This window comes from Notothenia coriiceps, unplaced genomic scaffold (genome assembly GCF_000735185.1).
Source record: "Notothenia coriiceps isolate Sejong01 unplaced genomic scaffold, NC01 NC01_scaffold00031853, whole genome shotgun sequence".
Lineage (NCBI taxonomy): Eukaryota > Metazoa > Chordata > Actinopteri > Perciformes > Nototheniidae > Notothenia > Notothenia coriiceps.
The window spans coordinates 391,437-408,373 of record NW_011364554.1 but is presented as its reverse complement, the minus strand read 5'-3'; the positions used below and the strand labels follow the sequence as shown (position 1 = coordinate 408,373).

General features: G+C 39.9%; 2 protein-coding genes across 2 annotated transcripts in view; both read left to right on the top strand.

Annotated features, from left to right (window-relative positions):
• Window positions 1–2,585, top strand: part of ephb6 (eph receptor B6) — a 35,266-nt gene extending 32,681 nt beyond the window's left edge. The window contains exons 17-19 of the mRNA XM_010788441.1: window positions 43–227; window positions 348–506; window positions 1,138–2,585. Of these exons, the coding sequence (XP_010786743.1) occupies window positions 43–227; window positions 348–506; window positions 1,138–1,243 (450 nt within the window). The 3' untranslated portion in view covers window positions 1,244–2,585. The remainder of the gene's footprint in view (window positions 1–42; window positions 228–347; window positions 507–1,137) is intronic.
• A 3,255-nt stretch (window positions 2,586–5,840) lies between these two features.
• trpv6 (transient receptor potential cation channel, subfamily V, member 6) lies at window positions 5,841–15,325 on the top strand. The gene is made up of 16 exons (XM_010788440.1): window positions 5,841–7,360; window positions 7,496–7,593; window positions 7,678–7,800; window positions 9,868–10,008; window positions 10,126–10,224; window positions 10,349–10,524; window positions 10,610–10,756; window positions 10,846–10,925; window positions 11,008–11,143; window positions 11,581–11,667; window positions 11,749–11,825; window positions 11,909–12,074; window positions 12,266–12,332; window positions 12,453–12,721; window positions 12,848–12,954; window positions 14,667–15,325. The coding sequence occupies exons 1-16, from the start codon at window positions 7,230–7,232 to the stop codon at window positions 14,935–14,937; spliced, it is 2,175 nt and encodes a 724-aa protein (XP_010786742.1). The 5' UTR covers window positions 5,841–7,229; the 3' UTR covers window positions 14,938–15,325.
• Window positions 15,326–16,937: the final 1,612 nt, after the last annotated feature.

Sequence of the window (16,937 nt, the reverse complement as noted above, 5' to 3'; positions counted from 1 at the left end):
CTGCCTTGCTTATCTGTAACATCTCCCTTCCTCTCTCTGCAGGTGATGAAGGCCGTAGCAGACCAGTATCGCCTCCCCGCCCCCCACAACTGCCCCTCTGCCCTCCACTCCCTGATGCTCCAGTGTTGGCAGACGGAGCGAGGGGACCGGCCAGGCTTCGACACACTCCTCTCCTCCTTGGACCGCCTCATCAGGCACCCTGCTTCCCTTAAGGTGGAGCCAACTCGGTGAGACACCAGCTTCTGGCAAACACTTGACCAAAACACATCAGAGGCAGCAGCTGACAAACCGCCTTCTATATTTACAGATTCTGATGCTCTCGTTTTTGACACTTACCCCTTTTACAGAAGCTGCTCTCAGCCGCTGCTCAGCCCCACCCCCACAGATCTAACGTCAGTGTCGACAGTCAGCGATTGGCTGCTTGTGCTGAAGATGGAGAGATATCAGGATGAGTTTGATCAGGCAAACCTGGACACGTTAGACAGAGTCAGCAGGCTCAGCATAGAGTGAGTATAGATGGCTATCACTATGACATTAGGATAAGATGAAGCTAGTGACTGGGTGCTTTTATGTCTCACTGAAAAATGATGTAGGTATTATGTTATTGCCCACAATGTGAACAAAATGTTTCATGGCAGTGCTTAACTAGGTACAACCAAGAAATAGTTCCTTATCACTGTTTGAATCTGTACTACAATACCAAAAGTGTTTTAAAGCACACTTCATTAGTAAAACTTATGTGAAGTATACACAATTTGAATATTGAATAGTTAAAGGCTTTAAAGGTCCTCCCTGGTAAATGTGATTAGAGAGGCAGTGCTGAAAACAGAATAATTAAACATAAATAGACAAATTACCGGAGAGTGCTGAGGCTGTTCTCTGGAGCTTAATTAAGTAAGTAAGTGAACCTCTTATGTATCTGGCACATATGAAAGTTCAATAGTAAAGGAAAAAATTAAGATAAGCCAAAGTACTAAAGAAAACATTTTACAAAAGTCAGTATGAGCATCAATAAACGCCTGAGCCACCACAGGGTTTTATAGACATGCAACCCAACATTTCTGACCTTTAAATATCAGGTGGAGTTAACAACAAGTGTTGAACTAAACTCCCCGGTTCTTTTGCTCTCTTCTGCAGAGACATCCATAATCTGGGGGTGAACCTGCTTGGACACCAGAGGAAGATCTTCAATGCAACCCAGCAGCTCAAAGCCTATCTGTCGCAGGGGCAGGTGGAGGTGTGACACGCACCGACAGTACAACCTGCGCCATGGATTTTTGCGCTTTTCCCAATCCTCTGCTTGTTGTATCTGGTTTCATTCATTTTGGTTGAGCACATCTTCGGGCAAAACAAAAAAGAGAATCAGCTTTTGTTTGCAAGGAAAATCATCAAGTGCCACTCTGTGTATTCTTCTACACTACATCCAGCACTACAACCAGAAGTTGTGAAAAAGAGGATCGGACTTTCTGACAGACACTCACGACAAATGACAGAAGAGAGATGCACTATGGGAGCTGCAGTCCAGGTCAAAGTGGGGTTACGGAGTTTCTGAGGAGAAGGAGGACTTTGAACATTCCTCAATGTTTTTCACTAGAATTCACTTTATTGTTGTCTGCCTTCTTCTCTCCTGCAGTCCTACCTCTCTCACCTACTCTTAAACTACTGTTCCTCCATGAAACCTTCAATTTTCCCGTCCTCATTGAATACAAAAGAATATTGAAATGTTTTTGTTAGTATACTTATGGAGATCTCTCCACACAAAGAATTGCGTAAAGACAATCAAAGCCTTTTTCTAATATTTCTTGTGTTATTTGTAAAGTTGTATCACTTCCCTTCTCCTTAATCGCCAAATGCTAAAAAAAAACTGTTAGCAAGAAACAAAACAGTATACTACCTAGCAGCCTATGGTTTGCCCTATAAGGTATTACTTTTAGCTTTCAAAATGTACAGTTTGTTTATTTGTTCAAAAAAAATGTTTTTAACCACCTAAATCAGAGCCGAATACCCTGAGGTTAGATATGAGTCACTGCCATGAAATTGTAAAAACTAAAATGAAACAAAAAAAGCTTTTAAGAACTTTAAGCCATGTATTTCCTATTTTAATAGACATATGCAGTTTGTACAACTCACTCTCACTCTTTTGTCTCAGAGCTCATGTACTGTAAAACTGCAATCTTCACCTCAGCTGCAAACACAATGTCCATCTGCGATGAAGACAGAACCATGCAGCACCCACCTTTATGTGTACATTTCACACTCCACCTTCTAGTTGTTTGATTGCTAGAGTAAAGACACTGAGTCATTGAAGCGTTGTGAATGTGTGAAATGGGAAAGACGGACAAAATCGGATCTGATTAACACTTGAAGGAAGGAGGCGAAATGCTTTGTAAGTATGTAGTCGTCTGTCTGTGCTGTAAATGAGGCTGTGTTAATGTTAATGTGTACATCAGGTTTATGCTGTACATCATGGTGTGTGTGTGTGTGTGTGTGTGTGTGTGTGTGTGTGTGTGTGTGTGTGTGTGTGTGTGTGTGTCAGGCTACACACATTATTAGCAGTGTTTACTTGTTCACCACTATTCCATAATTGTGCAAATTTGTAAAATAAATGATATGATTTTATTTAATATTTTGCTACTTGTGTTATTTGTGAGCAAGTTAAGTGTTTTACCAGCTACTCAAGTTTTTTATTTATTTAATGGTAGTATTTCATTTGAGCGTTTGAGTAAATATGATTTAGACTTAGCCTAAGCTAGCATCATCATAGGGACAAACATTGAAAGAGATAAAATGTGAGATACATTTAGTTAATAACAAGGGGGAACAGGACGAAGAGCTATGCTAGCAGGTCTGTGAAACTACAGGTGTTTTGAGGTAAATGCTAATGTTTGCATGCGAACACAAGCTCATATTAATCATGCTAACCCTGCTTTTGTTTAGCAAACTCCTTATGTTCACTATCTTAGTTTAGCTAGCATGCTAACATCTGGTTTTAAGTACTAGACACAAGGTACCACTGAGGCTTATAAAAATGTAATTCGTTTTTAAGATATTTCTCTTCCAAAAAGATGCCAAAAATAAGTCTAAATGGACCAGGCTCAGCACAACACACATTTTGAACACCTAATTAAATATTAGCAATTTAGCCTTATCTAGTTAACCTTCCTTTTGACTGATGGGTTGGTGCCTAACTAAAGGACAATGGTTCATAAATGTGATGTTATGTTTAATGAAGGTTTCATGTGGTTAAAAATATAAATATATTTATGCAAGGTCAAAGTATTCAGCTACCACATCCATCCATGCCAACTTATCTCTATAGGCAAGGCAAGGCAAGTTTATTTATATAGCATCTTTCAACACAAGGCAATTCAAAGTGCTTTACAAAAAATGAAAGACATTAAGAAAATGGCATTTAAAATCAGTCATTAAAAAAAAAAGATAATAAAAGAAACATTAAAAGAAAAAATACATGGATAAAAGTTACAGTGCAGTTTAAGATGTGAATAGCTCAATTAAAAGCAGCGACAAAAAGAAAAGTCTTCAGCCTGCGGACCTGCAGGTTTCTGGGAGTTTGTTCCAGATATTTGGAGCATAATAACTGAACGCTGCTTCTCCATGTTTAATTCTGACTCTGGGGACAGAAAGCTGACCAGTCCCTGAAGACCTGAGAGATCTGGAATGTTCATAATTTAGCAGGAGGTCAGAAATGTATTTTGGGCCTAAACCATTCAAAGCTTTATAAACCAGCAGCAGTATTTTGAAATCTATTCTTTGACACACAGGAAGCCAGTGTAAAGACTTCAGAACTGGAGTGATGTGATCCACTTTCTTAGTGTTAGTGAGGACTCGAGCAGCAGCGTTCTGAATCAGCTGCAGCTTTCTAATAGATTTTTTAGTGAGACCTGTGAAGACACCATTACAGTAGTCCAGTCTACTGAAGATAAAAGCATGGACAAGTTTTTCCAAATCCTGCTGTGACATTAGTCTTTTAATCCTAGATATTCTTTAGGTGATAGTAGGCTGATTTAGTAACTGTTTTAATGTGACTGTTGAAACTCAGGTCAGAGTCCATGACTACACCTAGATTTCTGGCTTTATCTGTTGTTTTGAACATTGCAGACTGAAGCTCAGCGCTAACTTAGAGAAGAATATATGAACTTTTGCCCGAGTTTTAGCTTTAATGCAGCTACAAAGTAAATGACAACATTTTCACCTTGATGCGCTGATATCACCTTCACAAAGTTAAAGAGTGAACTTCGGGTGCTTCAGGTTTCACAGATCAGCAGATTTTAGTAAAATCTGAGTGTGGGATCTGCTGGGATCAGCAGTAGTCTAAGAACAGACACCGGTTTCCCGCATGCCCCGCTGTTGCTGATATCACAGCAGATCTGGACTGATAGCAAGTCGCTTACACGTTATTCTGCCACTCTGATGTGGCTGGAACAGTGCTGTATCTTTCTGTATCAGACTGGAGGGTAGTCTCAATGACAGACTGCTACATTATTTCTACAAACGCATGCAAACATTATTTAAAACCCTTGCAACTTTATTTTGATAACAGTCCCGATCAAGACGTATACAAACACAATAAATATCCAGTGGTTAAAAGTAATTCAGTACTTTTACAAATAGTAAACTACTACTTCAGGAAAATACTGAAGTTCCCATCAGCAAAAACACGTGGGTTTGCTATCCTGGCTCCAAAATGGTGGAATGAGCTCCCCATTGACATCAGGACAGCAGAAAGCTCACACATCTTCCGGCGCAGACTGAAAACTCATCTCTTTCGACTCCACTTCGAGCGATGGAACTATTAACAAAGCACTTGTATACTAATAAAGGATTGGCTTATCAGTTGACTAGCATTTGAAATGTTTTAGTTCTATGAAACCTGATGTACTTATATGATTCTGTTTTCTTCAAGTTTGTACTTTATTGGTCGAACGCACTTATTGTAAGTCGCTTTGGATAAAAGCGTCAGCTAAATGCAATGCAATGTAATGTAATGTAAAAGTGCTTTTTAGAAACAAGTTGGTTTGCATAGCTAACAGGAAATATCCCTTTTACACTTGTGCATTTTTGGACTCAGGGGAAGGAACTGAATACTTTATTCACCACTGAGAAATATGAGAGTTCACAATACAGGCAATGTTCCATTTGATATCAAAGTGCAACCAGGAAAAGAAAATGCATTTTAAGATTGTGTCGCTTCGCAGAATATAAATTAATCTCCTGTGCAAAAGGATACATTGAGAAACACTAAGACACTGAAAGTGTAAAGGTTAAGTCAAATTTTGGAATCAAAATAAAATAATACGTTATACACTGTTGACCATAAAGTTGGAATAATTTTGTTTTCAGACACATTCCTGTTTTAATTGTGGTTTAATTATCGCTGTGATATGTTTGGAAGAGATTGATCAATAACGTTTGGTGAGGATATGCACGTTATCTATCAAGAATAAATCACATTGTCACAACCATTTCATGAGAAGAGGTACAAAATATTTGATTCCAACTTTATGGGCAACAGTGTATGAATTATCATCATGTATATATTGTATTCTTATTGTATTCATATCATGATCATTGTGTTAAGTCACTCTAAATAAGAGCATCTGTCAACTGTTATACATTTACCAGTGATGCCTGTAATCATTGTTTGCTGGGACTCAAATCAACAAAGTGTTGTGAAAGAAATGCTTGTACGTATTTCCAGAAACAGTAGAGACACAAACCACAAAATCATGTTTGTATGTTGTTATTGTTTCTTTATAAAGACATTAACAGAGTGGAGACCACTGGTCTTTATGACACTGCTTAAAGATGGTGCTCCCCGTCTGGTAAACAGCTATTAACTCCACAACACTAAATGACGGCCACATCGGCAACCATTAGCAGGGCCTCCTATAGAGTCTCCCTAAATCCTGTTTATCCTTTGGCTGACCAGCCTGTTAGTCATGACCTATAAATGCTGCAGCAAAACACCTGCAACATTACATAACAGACAACCAGAGCGGTTGTACAAGTGGACTGATTCAGCCGTTTACAAATACTTCACGGTTGTGGAATCTAAATCTGTGATTGGGTTCAGTCGGGTTATAACTTTTAGAATAAAGGCTGATCATTTCACAAAAAAATACAATGCACCATTAGCTTTGTTTTCCGCCTTCAGAGGAAAAGTGACATGGTGTTTTCTAACCTTCAAACGATCATTATGGTCTTTGTAATGTGGCAATTACCGTGGTGGTCAACATGTTAAATCATTGTGAATGAAACTAGCTTGTTGTGCCTTTTCGTACAAGATCCAACATGTTCGAAAATCACACATCATGTTCAGATTTACTCCACCAAATAATCCCAGATTCACCTCGAGAAATCTGCGAACTAATAGAACAGAAATTATGCAACTTGGCGTGTAAGCATTAATATCAGGTTTAAATTACAAACACGGGTTCAAACATACAAGCTTGCGATTTCCAAACAGGTTCCTTTGAATGGTTCACTTGAAACAATGATTGCAATTTGTTGATAGTCAGGATTTAGCTGAATTTTCATAGCGGTCACGCAGGTTTTGGTGGTAGGTGGTGGAATGCGGACAGGCTTGGTGACTACAGAGATATTAGATCTAGGGACTGGATCCTTGTCACTAGGCTTTTAAGGTGAAGGAATACAGCCATTTATTTCAGGTCAGCACGATAAAGGAGTTCCCAGTCAAACGGTGAGTTAAACCTTAAAGCGTAACTTTCACTGTGGGATTCCCAACCTGTGGTGTAAGTCTACCTGCTCATTACTGACACACTCTCTCTGTCTTACCTGTCCACTATTCACTCACCCTCCCTCTCCACCTATTCATTCTCAGACCTTCACAGCCTCCGCCCCCATGGCTTGGTTCATATATAATAATGTTAGTGATGCCAAATTCAGTTCTCCTCAGCGACATTTTACAGGTGTTGTGTCCAACTGTGACAGGGTGTTATGACTGAGGATTACCAGAAGCATAGGAGTAACATTTCTATTGTTTAAGGGTAAGACTGAGACATTTTCTTTATTTGTTCTATTTTCAAACAGTATAACTGAATACAATAATCAATTTCCAAGGACTCAATAATACCTATATGATAGTACACTATATTTCATTGTGATAGTTTTTTCAACTCAATGATTCTCTCTCTGTGTGTCCTAAACTCAACTTTCCTTTTTTTCCTCCAGTCGGACATCAGGTGTTAATGTCTCCGTCTTTTGCGAGATCTGCTCCGAGCGAGCTCAACCATTGGTGGAGCCAGCTGAGGTTTCGCCTTCAAAACAAGAAAGGATGGAACGAGATGTTAGATGAGACGTTTATGCTCCACTCCAAATAGTAAGAGACTCAGACTAGTTGCCTTTTCCAACATCTTCCAACAATAAATTAGATTAAGTCTACATTGTTCTATGCATGTGTCAAGCCAACCTGTTTAAATATATTATATGTGTTGTTTATCTTGTCCTTCTTTAGCATAAATGACATTCCTCTCTTCTATGCGGCTAAAAAGAACAGTGTTGGGTGCATCAGGAAACTGCTGAGTTGTGCATCCACCAACATTTTTGAGAGAGGTAAGGCCCTTTGCTGTAGGCTGTGATATTCAGGGCGGTGAAGCAGTAGTTGTAATGTTTGAAATTGTAATCCTTTCAAATCAGGGGCTCTTGGTGAGACAGCACTCCATGTTGCTGTGATGAGTGATAGCCTGGAAGCTGCCGTGGCTCTGATGGACGGAGCGCCTGAACTCATCAACGAGCCCATGACCTCCGAGCTCTTCCAAGGTTCATACACATAAACTCACAGAAACAGCACAATCACATCTTATAGGTGCCTAACAAATATTTGGAGATACAACAAAAGAGCTGTAGGAGAATGAGGGAACTTTAATCCATTGAATTCATTGCCTTTCCACATAACTTTTACACCACTTCAAATATGGAACTTTATTGATTTATTTTTCATAATAACAAGAGCTTTTGTAAATGTATAATTATTTGGTGTGAACATTTATACAAGCATCTAACTAAAACATGCATCATTTTAAAAAAAAATGAACACTTGACAGCCTCATCGTCCACTTAAAAAGACTAGGACATTATTTATTGTTGCACACCTGGGCATAGGCTCATGTTTGGGAAGGCTAAATAACTTGTTTTTCCTGACGCTGCCCGCCTCCTGCGCATCTATAGAAAAGAGATCAACTCAGTGAAACCGCCTGCTGACCAATCAGAGGAGTTTAAACCTATCAAGTCATATCACAGGATAAAGGAAATACAGTTTAAACTGCCGTATGCAGAGAAGACGCCGACGTGTCGCACTTTATCATTCATATCACATTATCAATTGGATCATCGATATAATATCATAATGTATCATATATTTCTGAGTCAGCTGAGCCGTATCTGGCCGTGCAACACTCACAGTGTCGCATACTGTATGCAGAAGTATTATTTTAAGCAACACATTAAGTTGACGAAACACTCAACTCAAATGTAATTAAAGTCAGATCCACTCGTGTCTTAGATGGGGCAGTGATATCATAAAACTGTTGTACGCTTTTCAAACACTTGGTAGTTATTTTGTAACCAGTTGTTCTGTATTCACCTTGCAGGTATGTGGCTTGTATCCTGGATTATATATTTAAGTCATGGATGTTTAAAGTTCATATTTGTCTAATATTAGTTTACTTTTCATTAATGAATTATGACGCTGCGCTGTCCCTATTTGTGATTGGTCAAATGTTGCTAACCCCGCCCCTTTCACATGAACGCGCTCTCAGCTGGAGAGAGAAACACTGGCTTGATTTACCGACTTGATAACCAGCGTCGTAGGACCGCTTCGTTTGTTAGGGTTAGTTAACTCAAACATATCCAGGGTATGTTGAGCTGGCTTCGTAGTAGGGCACAGGTGGCTGCATAGCAGTGCTAATGTCAAAGACACAAACATTATACATTATATTTTTATTTTACCAGGATGCAGTGACACAAATATTTGGGAAGGCTTAGCCTTCCCTAGCTTACAGTATACCGCCGCCCCTGCACCTGGGATGGAAAGTTACTGAGTAAAACTACTTTAATTAGGTACATTTTGAAAGTAATGTATTGCTGTTTTATGCTACTTTATACTTCAACTCCACAACATTTTTAAGATAAATACTAGGCCTACTGTAGGCTACGTTTCACTTATTTATCTGACAGCTTTATAATTTACTGTACTTTATTAACTTTTGTTAAAGTAAGATTTTACATTTGTTTTTCAAATATTACACCAGCTAAGCATGTACAAGTTGCAGAATAATTAAAAATAAATTTCTAAAAATACAATTGTGTATAAAACGTTGTCGAGAATGGTTTGTTTACCTCTGATATTTGTTGTGTGGTCGGCGCTGGTGCCGTTGCCAACGAGGCCCACGAGCCAATAGCATGACGACTGGGTTTTGTCACGTAGTATCTCGGTGTAGTCATGGATGTATAATAAGAAGGTGTAGTCCGCGACCAAGTAGTTGCCAGTTAATGTGGAAAAAACGAAAATGGCTTAGTTGCAATGGTCGAAATCTCGCCTGAGGCGGCCATATGTCTTTTTGATCGGTAAGCTAGCGCTAGAGTTTGATAGTTGGCTAACTTGGAATCTCCGCCAAAATTGTCCATGAAATATTCAGGTTTTCATCAAACTGCCAACTACAGTGTTTTGACGTTTATTCAATAGACGATAGTGTAGAGTGCACCATCTAGAGGTTGAATATTACTACTGTTATTAATAGCACATTTGTGAGCCTCACCTAAAAAAGAGGTGCAATAAATACCATTAAATGTACAGTGGACTAATGCACAGACTGCTCTCTGTCTCAGGTGTTACTCCTCTCCACATCGCTGTGGTGAATCAGAACATCAATCTGGTTCATCATCTAATCACTCGTGGGGGTGATGTGGCCACACCTCGAGTCACCGGTCTGTACTTCAGGAAAAGGATAGGAGGACTCATATACTATGGTAAATCAACAAACCTTTACAGCCCAATATTTCTCAAGACGAATATGCAGGCAGAAATGTATGTGTTAATGCCCACACAAGAGATGGTGTTTTTAAAGATATACATTTGGTTAACAGGTGAGCACATCCTGTCTTTTGCTGCCTGTGCTGGGAATGAGGACATCATCTCCATGTTAATCGATGCAGGGGCCAGCACCAGGGTCCAGGATTACCGTGGTATGAATTACATCCTCTTTTCGGAGTGTTATAGTATTAACATCTGTCTGATATTTTGATTATTAAACTCCTTCTGCTATCTCTTCTTGTCCACGTTTTCTGTATTTCCTTGTTTTTCGTCTAGGTAACACAGTGCTTCACATTTTGGTTCTGCAGCCCAACAAGACAATTGCGTGCCAGGCCATTGAACTGATAATGGCACGCGATGCAGAGCTGGACCAGTTACTGCCCCTTGACATGGTGCCCAACTACCGAGGCCTTACACCTTTTAAACTGGCTGCTCGAGAGGGAAACACTGTGGTGAGTAAAGCCTGAGGGGGGTCACATGGTAAAAAACACATTTTTGTTCTATTCTCACTGCTTTACTTTGCTCTTTTTCTCTCAGGCTTTTCAGCACCTGGTTAATAAAAGACGTGTAGTCCAGTGGAGTCTAGGACCTCTGACCTCTAACCTGTATGACCTGTCGGAGATCGATTCATGGGCCGACAACATGTCAGTGCTGGAGCTCATCGTGGGCAGCCACCAGAGAGAGGTAAAACACAAGATGAAGTGTTTTGGTTAAAAAAAAAGAGGATGATGTATTGATGGGAAGAACATTAAAACATATGTTTTGTTCTCCAGGGCAGAAGGATACTGGAGCTGACCCCTGTGAGGCAGCTGGTTAGTCTGAAGTGGAACCTGTATGGAAAACATTACTTCAGGTAAAGATTGATGTCTAAAGTCAAATATCTGACATGTACACATGTCCAGTCTTGTTTAACAATGGTTTTTTTCTGGTGTCAGGCTGCTGCTGTTACTGTATCTCCTGTACATCGGGACCTTCACACTGTGTTGTGCATACCGCCCTCTAAAGGACGCTCCGGAGAACTACTCAAATTCAGAGATGGACAAAACCATCCGGGTCCAGAAAACACTCCAGGTGTGTAAATTCATAAATGTGATATTTCAGTGTGACCACATTCAGTTATGATATCTTATAATATATACAGGACCATAAAGATTGCTGGAATATTCCTAAATATTTGTAACTAACTACTGTGTTCATACAGTAAGTACACGGTAGTTGACTTGATTACTTTTGATTTCATGCTACTGCGTACTTTTTAAGGCGCTGTATATTAACATACATATCTTAATTTGAAACATTTTACTGGTAATACTTTTATACTTTCAGTTGTAATGAAGGATTTGTATACCTCACTTAAGTTAGACCTAGTTAATAGTTAGACCTATACACTTTTATATATACGCTGTTCATACTTCCCTGTGTAAATGTCAAACTTTGCACCTGCATGTGCCGCATTGTCTGAAAATAATGTGCTTTTAATATTGACACATCTATGTCTCCTCACTCAGGAGAGTTATGTGACGCATGAGGACAACGTGCGGCTGGCGGGCGAGATAATCAGCCTCCTGGGAGCTTTTGTCATCCTGGTGCTGGAGGTGAAGTTATGAAACATGTTTTACATACTGTATGTATGTGTATTGCACTGCCACATCATCCTGTATTCCCTCTTCCAAAAGATCCCTGATATACTGAGAGTGGGGGCAAAGCGCTATTTTGGCCAGACAGCACTGGGAGGCCCCTTCCATGTTATCCTGTGAGTAGAAAACACGTATTTGCAGAAAATGAGCCAAACTGATCTGAAATTCCCTTTTAACCTCTCTGTTTTATTTGAACCAGTATCAGCTACGCGTGCCTGGTGGTACTGCTGTGTGTGTTCAGAGCCTGCGAGGTGCAGGGAGAGGACGTGGTGATGTCAGTGTGTTTGGTCCTCGGCTGGAGCAACGTCATGTTCTTCGCCCGAGGTTTTGAAATGCTCGGCCCTTATGTCATCATGATACAGAAGGTAGGGCTCAGAAACAGTGGTGCATGCAATGGTAGCTCATGAGTCACGTAGTGTAGTAGTTTGTTACACACACTCACACACAGCTGTACTGAAATGTTTTGAAGCAGATGTGTTCATTTGTTGTTTTGGTTCTTGAGGTTAACCTATTTGTGTTTGCAGACTGACCTACCATGTGTCTCATTTCCCCCTAGATTATATTTGGAGACCTGACAAAGTTTATGTGGCTGAGTTTCATAGTCCTCATTGGTTTTTCCAGCTGTGAGTATATTCTGGGCGACATGCACAAACAAGTATTTAACCTTCACGAAGCTTGAAAGATAAGAAATGCTTGATATCAGATGATGTACACTCACATACTTTTTACATGTTTCTTCTCAGCCCTGTGGATGGTGTATATGACGCAGGAGCCTGACTCCATCCCTTCATATCGCTCCTTCCCCATCACCCTCTTCTCCCAGTTTGAGCTCAGCGTGGGCCTCATAGATCTGCCTGTAGACCACACCATCACCACCCCCCCGATCGTCCACGTCCTGCACTGCACCTTCTCTGTCGTCTCCTACATCCTCCTGCTAAATCTGCTGATAGCCATGATGAGTGACACACACTGGAGGGTGGCCCAGGAGAGAGACGAGCTCTGGAGGACTCAGGTAACACACACACACTCCCATGGACTACAATCTATAGACATAGACCTAAATGTATAAAATCATCTCATCATCACGTCCCTGTGCATCACTGTGTGTGTAATAACACTCTTTAATGGTGTTGTACAGGTGGTTGCCACGACTCTGATGCTGGAGAGGAAGCTGCCCCGCTGCCTTTGGCCTCGGCTCGGAGTATGTGGGCTCAACTACGGACTGAGGGAGTGCTGGTATCTCAGGTGAGACAGCAAAAAAACACCAGATAAAAAAAAGAAAATTCTGTAAAAGTAAAATGTATTACTAAATCTCTCAAAAGTCAGGACAGTTTGGGTCTGGTTTGATAAGATTTGCCTGACAATGACCTGATTGGTGCCCAAAAAACATGAATTTTCACAATTGAGTCATGTCCCCTTCAAACCATCCAAAAGAGTAAAGTCAAAAACACTTACAGAAATGTCTCATGTGAGATACATTTCATAAGAACCACAACTGTTGTTAGAAAAAAGTCAGTCCATGTGGGACCCTATTGGCTTTTATAAAAAACATTAAACACTTTTTTTATGTTTCGAACACATCAAAAAGGGGTTGAAGTTCCATGGAAAACGAGTTCCTATACTCCACTGCCAACTCTTTACATACCTTTTCTTCATTCAGATAACAATATAAACAAATACTTTTGATAAAAGTGTTTGACATTTACAATATTCTCTCCCAATTGTGAACCCACAGACTTCTTGCACAATTATTTAGCCACTTTCTTTAAATACGAAACACACCTAAATTACTATCATATCAATAGCAAAGATGTTGTTTTAAAAAACAAACAAATATATTGCATAATTTCAGTAACATGACATCAGCAAGAAATCTTTTTTAGGCTTACTATTTTGGCTCAAACTAATCATACAGAGAGAAGTTTGTCCGCTGACCACAATCTAAGTCACCTTTAATGCTGTCATGTTGTGCTGTGAGTAAGAGGCACAACTCTCACTCTCGTAGTTCTATTATTATCCCAACCCTCCACCAGCATCAAGGCAAGGCAAGTTTATTCATATAGCACCTTTCAACACAAGGCAATTCAAAGTGCTTTACAAAAATGAAAGACATTAAGAAAATGGCATTTAAAAACAGTCATTCAAAAGCAAAGACGAAAAAATAAACATTAAAAGAAAAAAAAATACATGAATAAAAGTTACAGTGAATAGTTCAATTAAAAGCAGCAGCAAAAAGAAAAGTCTTCAGCCTGGATTTAAAAGAAGTCAGAGTTGCAGCGGACCTGCAGGTTTCTGGGAGTTTGTTCCAGATATTTGGAGCAGAATAACTGAACGCTGCTTTACCATGTTTAGTTCTGACTCTGGGGACAGAAAGCTGACCAGTCCCTGAAGACCTGAGAGTTCTGGATGGTTCATAATTTAGCAGGAGGTCAGAAATGTATTTTGGGCCTAAACAATTCAAAGCTTTATAAACCAGCAGCAGCAATATTTGGAAATCAATTATTTGAAACACAGGAAGCCATTTTAAAGACTTCAGAACAGGAGTGATGTGATCCACATACAACAGCACTGCCACAACAGCTGTCAACATGTTATATCATGCAGGTTACCTAAAGGCATGCTACAGTATAGGGGCGCTTCACCTTTTACTCAGCCTGGCAGGTCTTTAATGGCTCTGGAGGAGCATGTTCAAGTCTGAGAAAATAAGATAATGACCAACAAGGAATGCTATCAGCTGCATTATGGGAAACATAGTTATGACTGGAGTTTTACCCATACTAGAGACCGTGCATTAGGATGTTTTCTGCTGCGTCATGTTAACCGTTCGTTCTATGAGATGTCTCTTCTTAGTCCTTCGACTTAAAGGAGATGCAATTCTAAATACTGAATGGTTACCATGGTGAAAGTATTTCCCTTGAAGCAACTCTAACCAGTTTTCCCCTCTACCACGTCCACAGGGTTGAGGACAGAAATGACCCAATGTTGCAAAAGATGCGGCGGTACGTCAAGGCTTTCTCCAGAGAGGAGGAGAATGAAAAGGAGGGAATGGAAAAGACGGACACCATGAAGGGGTCCATCTCAGGGACCCCTAAACTCAGACCTAAACACAGAGGGGGTCTAAACAACAGGAAGTCTCTGACAGGATGGCAGATGATTCGCCACAGCACTTTGGGTTTGGAGATGGAGAATGAGGATTCGGACGAGGACCAGGACATTAAATATGTTTAGAAAGACATTCAGCCTGAGCCTGAAGAGCGATCTCCTGACCTTCATCTTAAAGTCCTGAACATACTTGTACATGTAAATGTGTCCATACTTGTACCTGCAGTATTATGCTTTAGAAAAGAATGTGTTATTTTTGTAGCAATGTAAAACATATGTAGCAGTAATATATGCTTAGCTCAAATAAAGTGAAACATAGACATTCAACTTATTATGTAGTTGCTTTTTATATAACAATAAAACCTTGTTGAAAGAAACTGGCCACAGTCATTTGAAGAAAAAGAACAGCAGATCATTCAATTATACAGTAAGACAACACAATGCTACACACAAATATAATATATAATAGACTGACTATATCTCTTTTCAAGCGTTAAATATTGAACTATAATATCTTTATATATAAAATCTTTCAATGCTGGTTATTACTCATTTGAAGTGAAGGAGAGATGGTTTGAAATGTTACGGAGGAGTTGCTGCTTGTTGACAGGAAATTGGTTTCCTCATTAATTCGTAAAGAAAGAGCAGAAGCGGTCAGAGCTACTGCTGACAGATGAAGTAGGTGGAGACCCCACAGGGAACATTTCTCCAGTTTTTCTCTGCTGGTTTATCACTGTTCAGGATCCCACAATTCCCCGTTGACCCACCATCCGCCCAATAACTGCAAACAAAAAAGAATAAGAATATTGACTCTTGCATAGTTGTCATTGGACATTGTGATTATTTGTTTTTAGTGCAGCAGAGAGTGAATATGTCTGTTTTTGTATTGCAATACACAGTGTATGCACCCAGGGGCCTCTTTATTAGGAAACAGCTGTACAATCTAATGCAATCCATTAAAATATGAAATGCAGTCTGGTCACCACCGTAAACTACAGTGGTAAAATAACTTAGTACATTTACTCAAGTACTGTACTTAAAGGTGGGGTAGGTCATTTTGGAGAAACCAGCTCGAGTGCGCTAGAATTTGAAAATACACAACCAGAAAAAATCTGCCACTTCCTCAGAGAGCCCCTCCTCCAACACACACGAACGCGCACATGACCAATGAAGGCACGAGATAAGTTTGTGCACAGATGGAAGGCTGACAGGCAGGTAGGCCATCCAGTTACTTTAGCCGGGCCGGCTCAGATGATTGGTCGTGCTTTTTACAGTACTACGGCTTCCACAGATGACATTTTGTTATGGATTTTTTGTCAAAGCACTTAAGATATTCATTGCTATCAGGATGTTAAGAGCATTCCATGGAATATAACAAAAAGTGTATCTCGAGCCGGTTTCTCAAACTTACCTACCCCACCTTTATGTATAAATTAAGTACTCCTTTTGTAACTTTTTACACCCGGATTATTGGGAGGGAGAGGGAAGACGGAGGGCGACAAAAACCGGAAAATGATTTGGTTGCACGGGGGGAAACTTGAATGAGTAGGCCTCGCCAAAACCCTTTTTCACGGGAGTACGTTTCGACTGAAGCTGTAAACTGTATGTGTTTGCCGGGCTTGTGTACGCTAAAAGTAAGGCCCCGTACTTGAAACACTTTAGTATACGAAGCGCTCTATGTCATACACACATTTCGACGCCACACACACGAACGCTCAAAGAAATGTCCCACATTACTCGTTGTATGAAAACTAGAGCTAGTTATAAATACTTATTGGTACGGTGAAATACCTTTCTTTTATGTCGACATTTCAACTCTAGTCAACATTCGTCGGAGTCTTGTTTCCTTGTTTCGTTCCGATCTCATACCACCGCTTATAATTGTACCTATAGTACGATAATAAATAGTTCACGTTACGAAGATAGTTTATGCATTCTTAACAGCAGTCGTGAATTTGTATTTGTTGCGTTTTACACGTAACAATTTCCGGACCAAGGAACTCCGACCTCCTTCGTTGACGTCTGTCAGTCCGTATGTGGTAGGATTTATTAAAATCTTAACGCAGTATGTAATCTGATCTAGTTATTACTGGAAACAACTAGGAAATAACATTTCTACGTTCCAA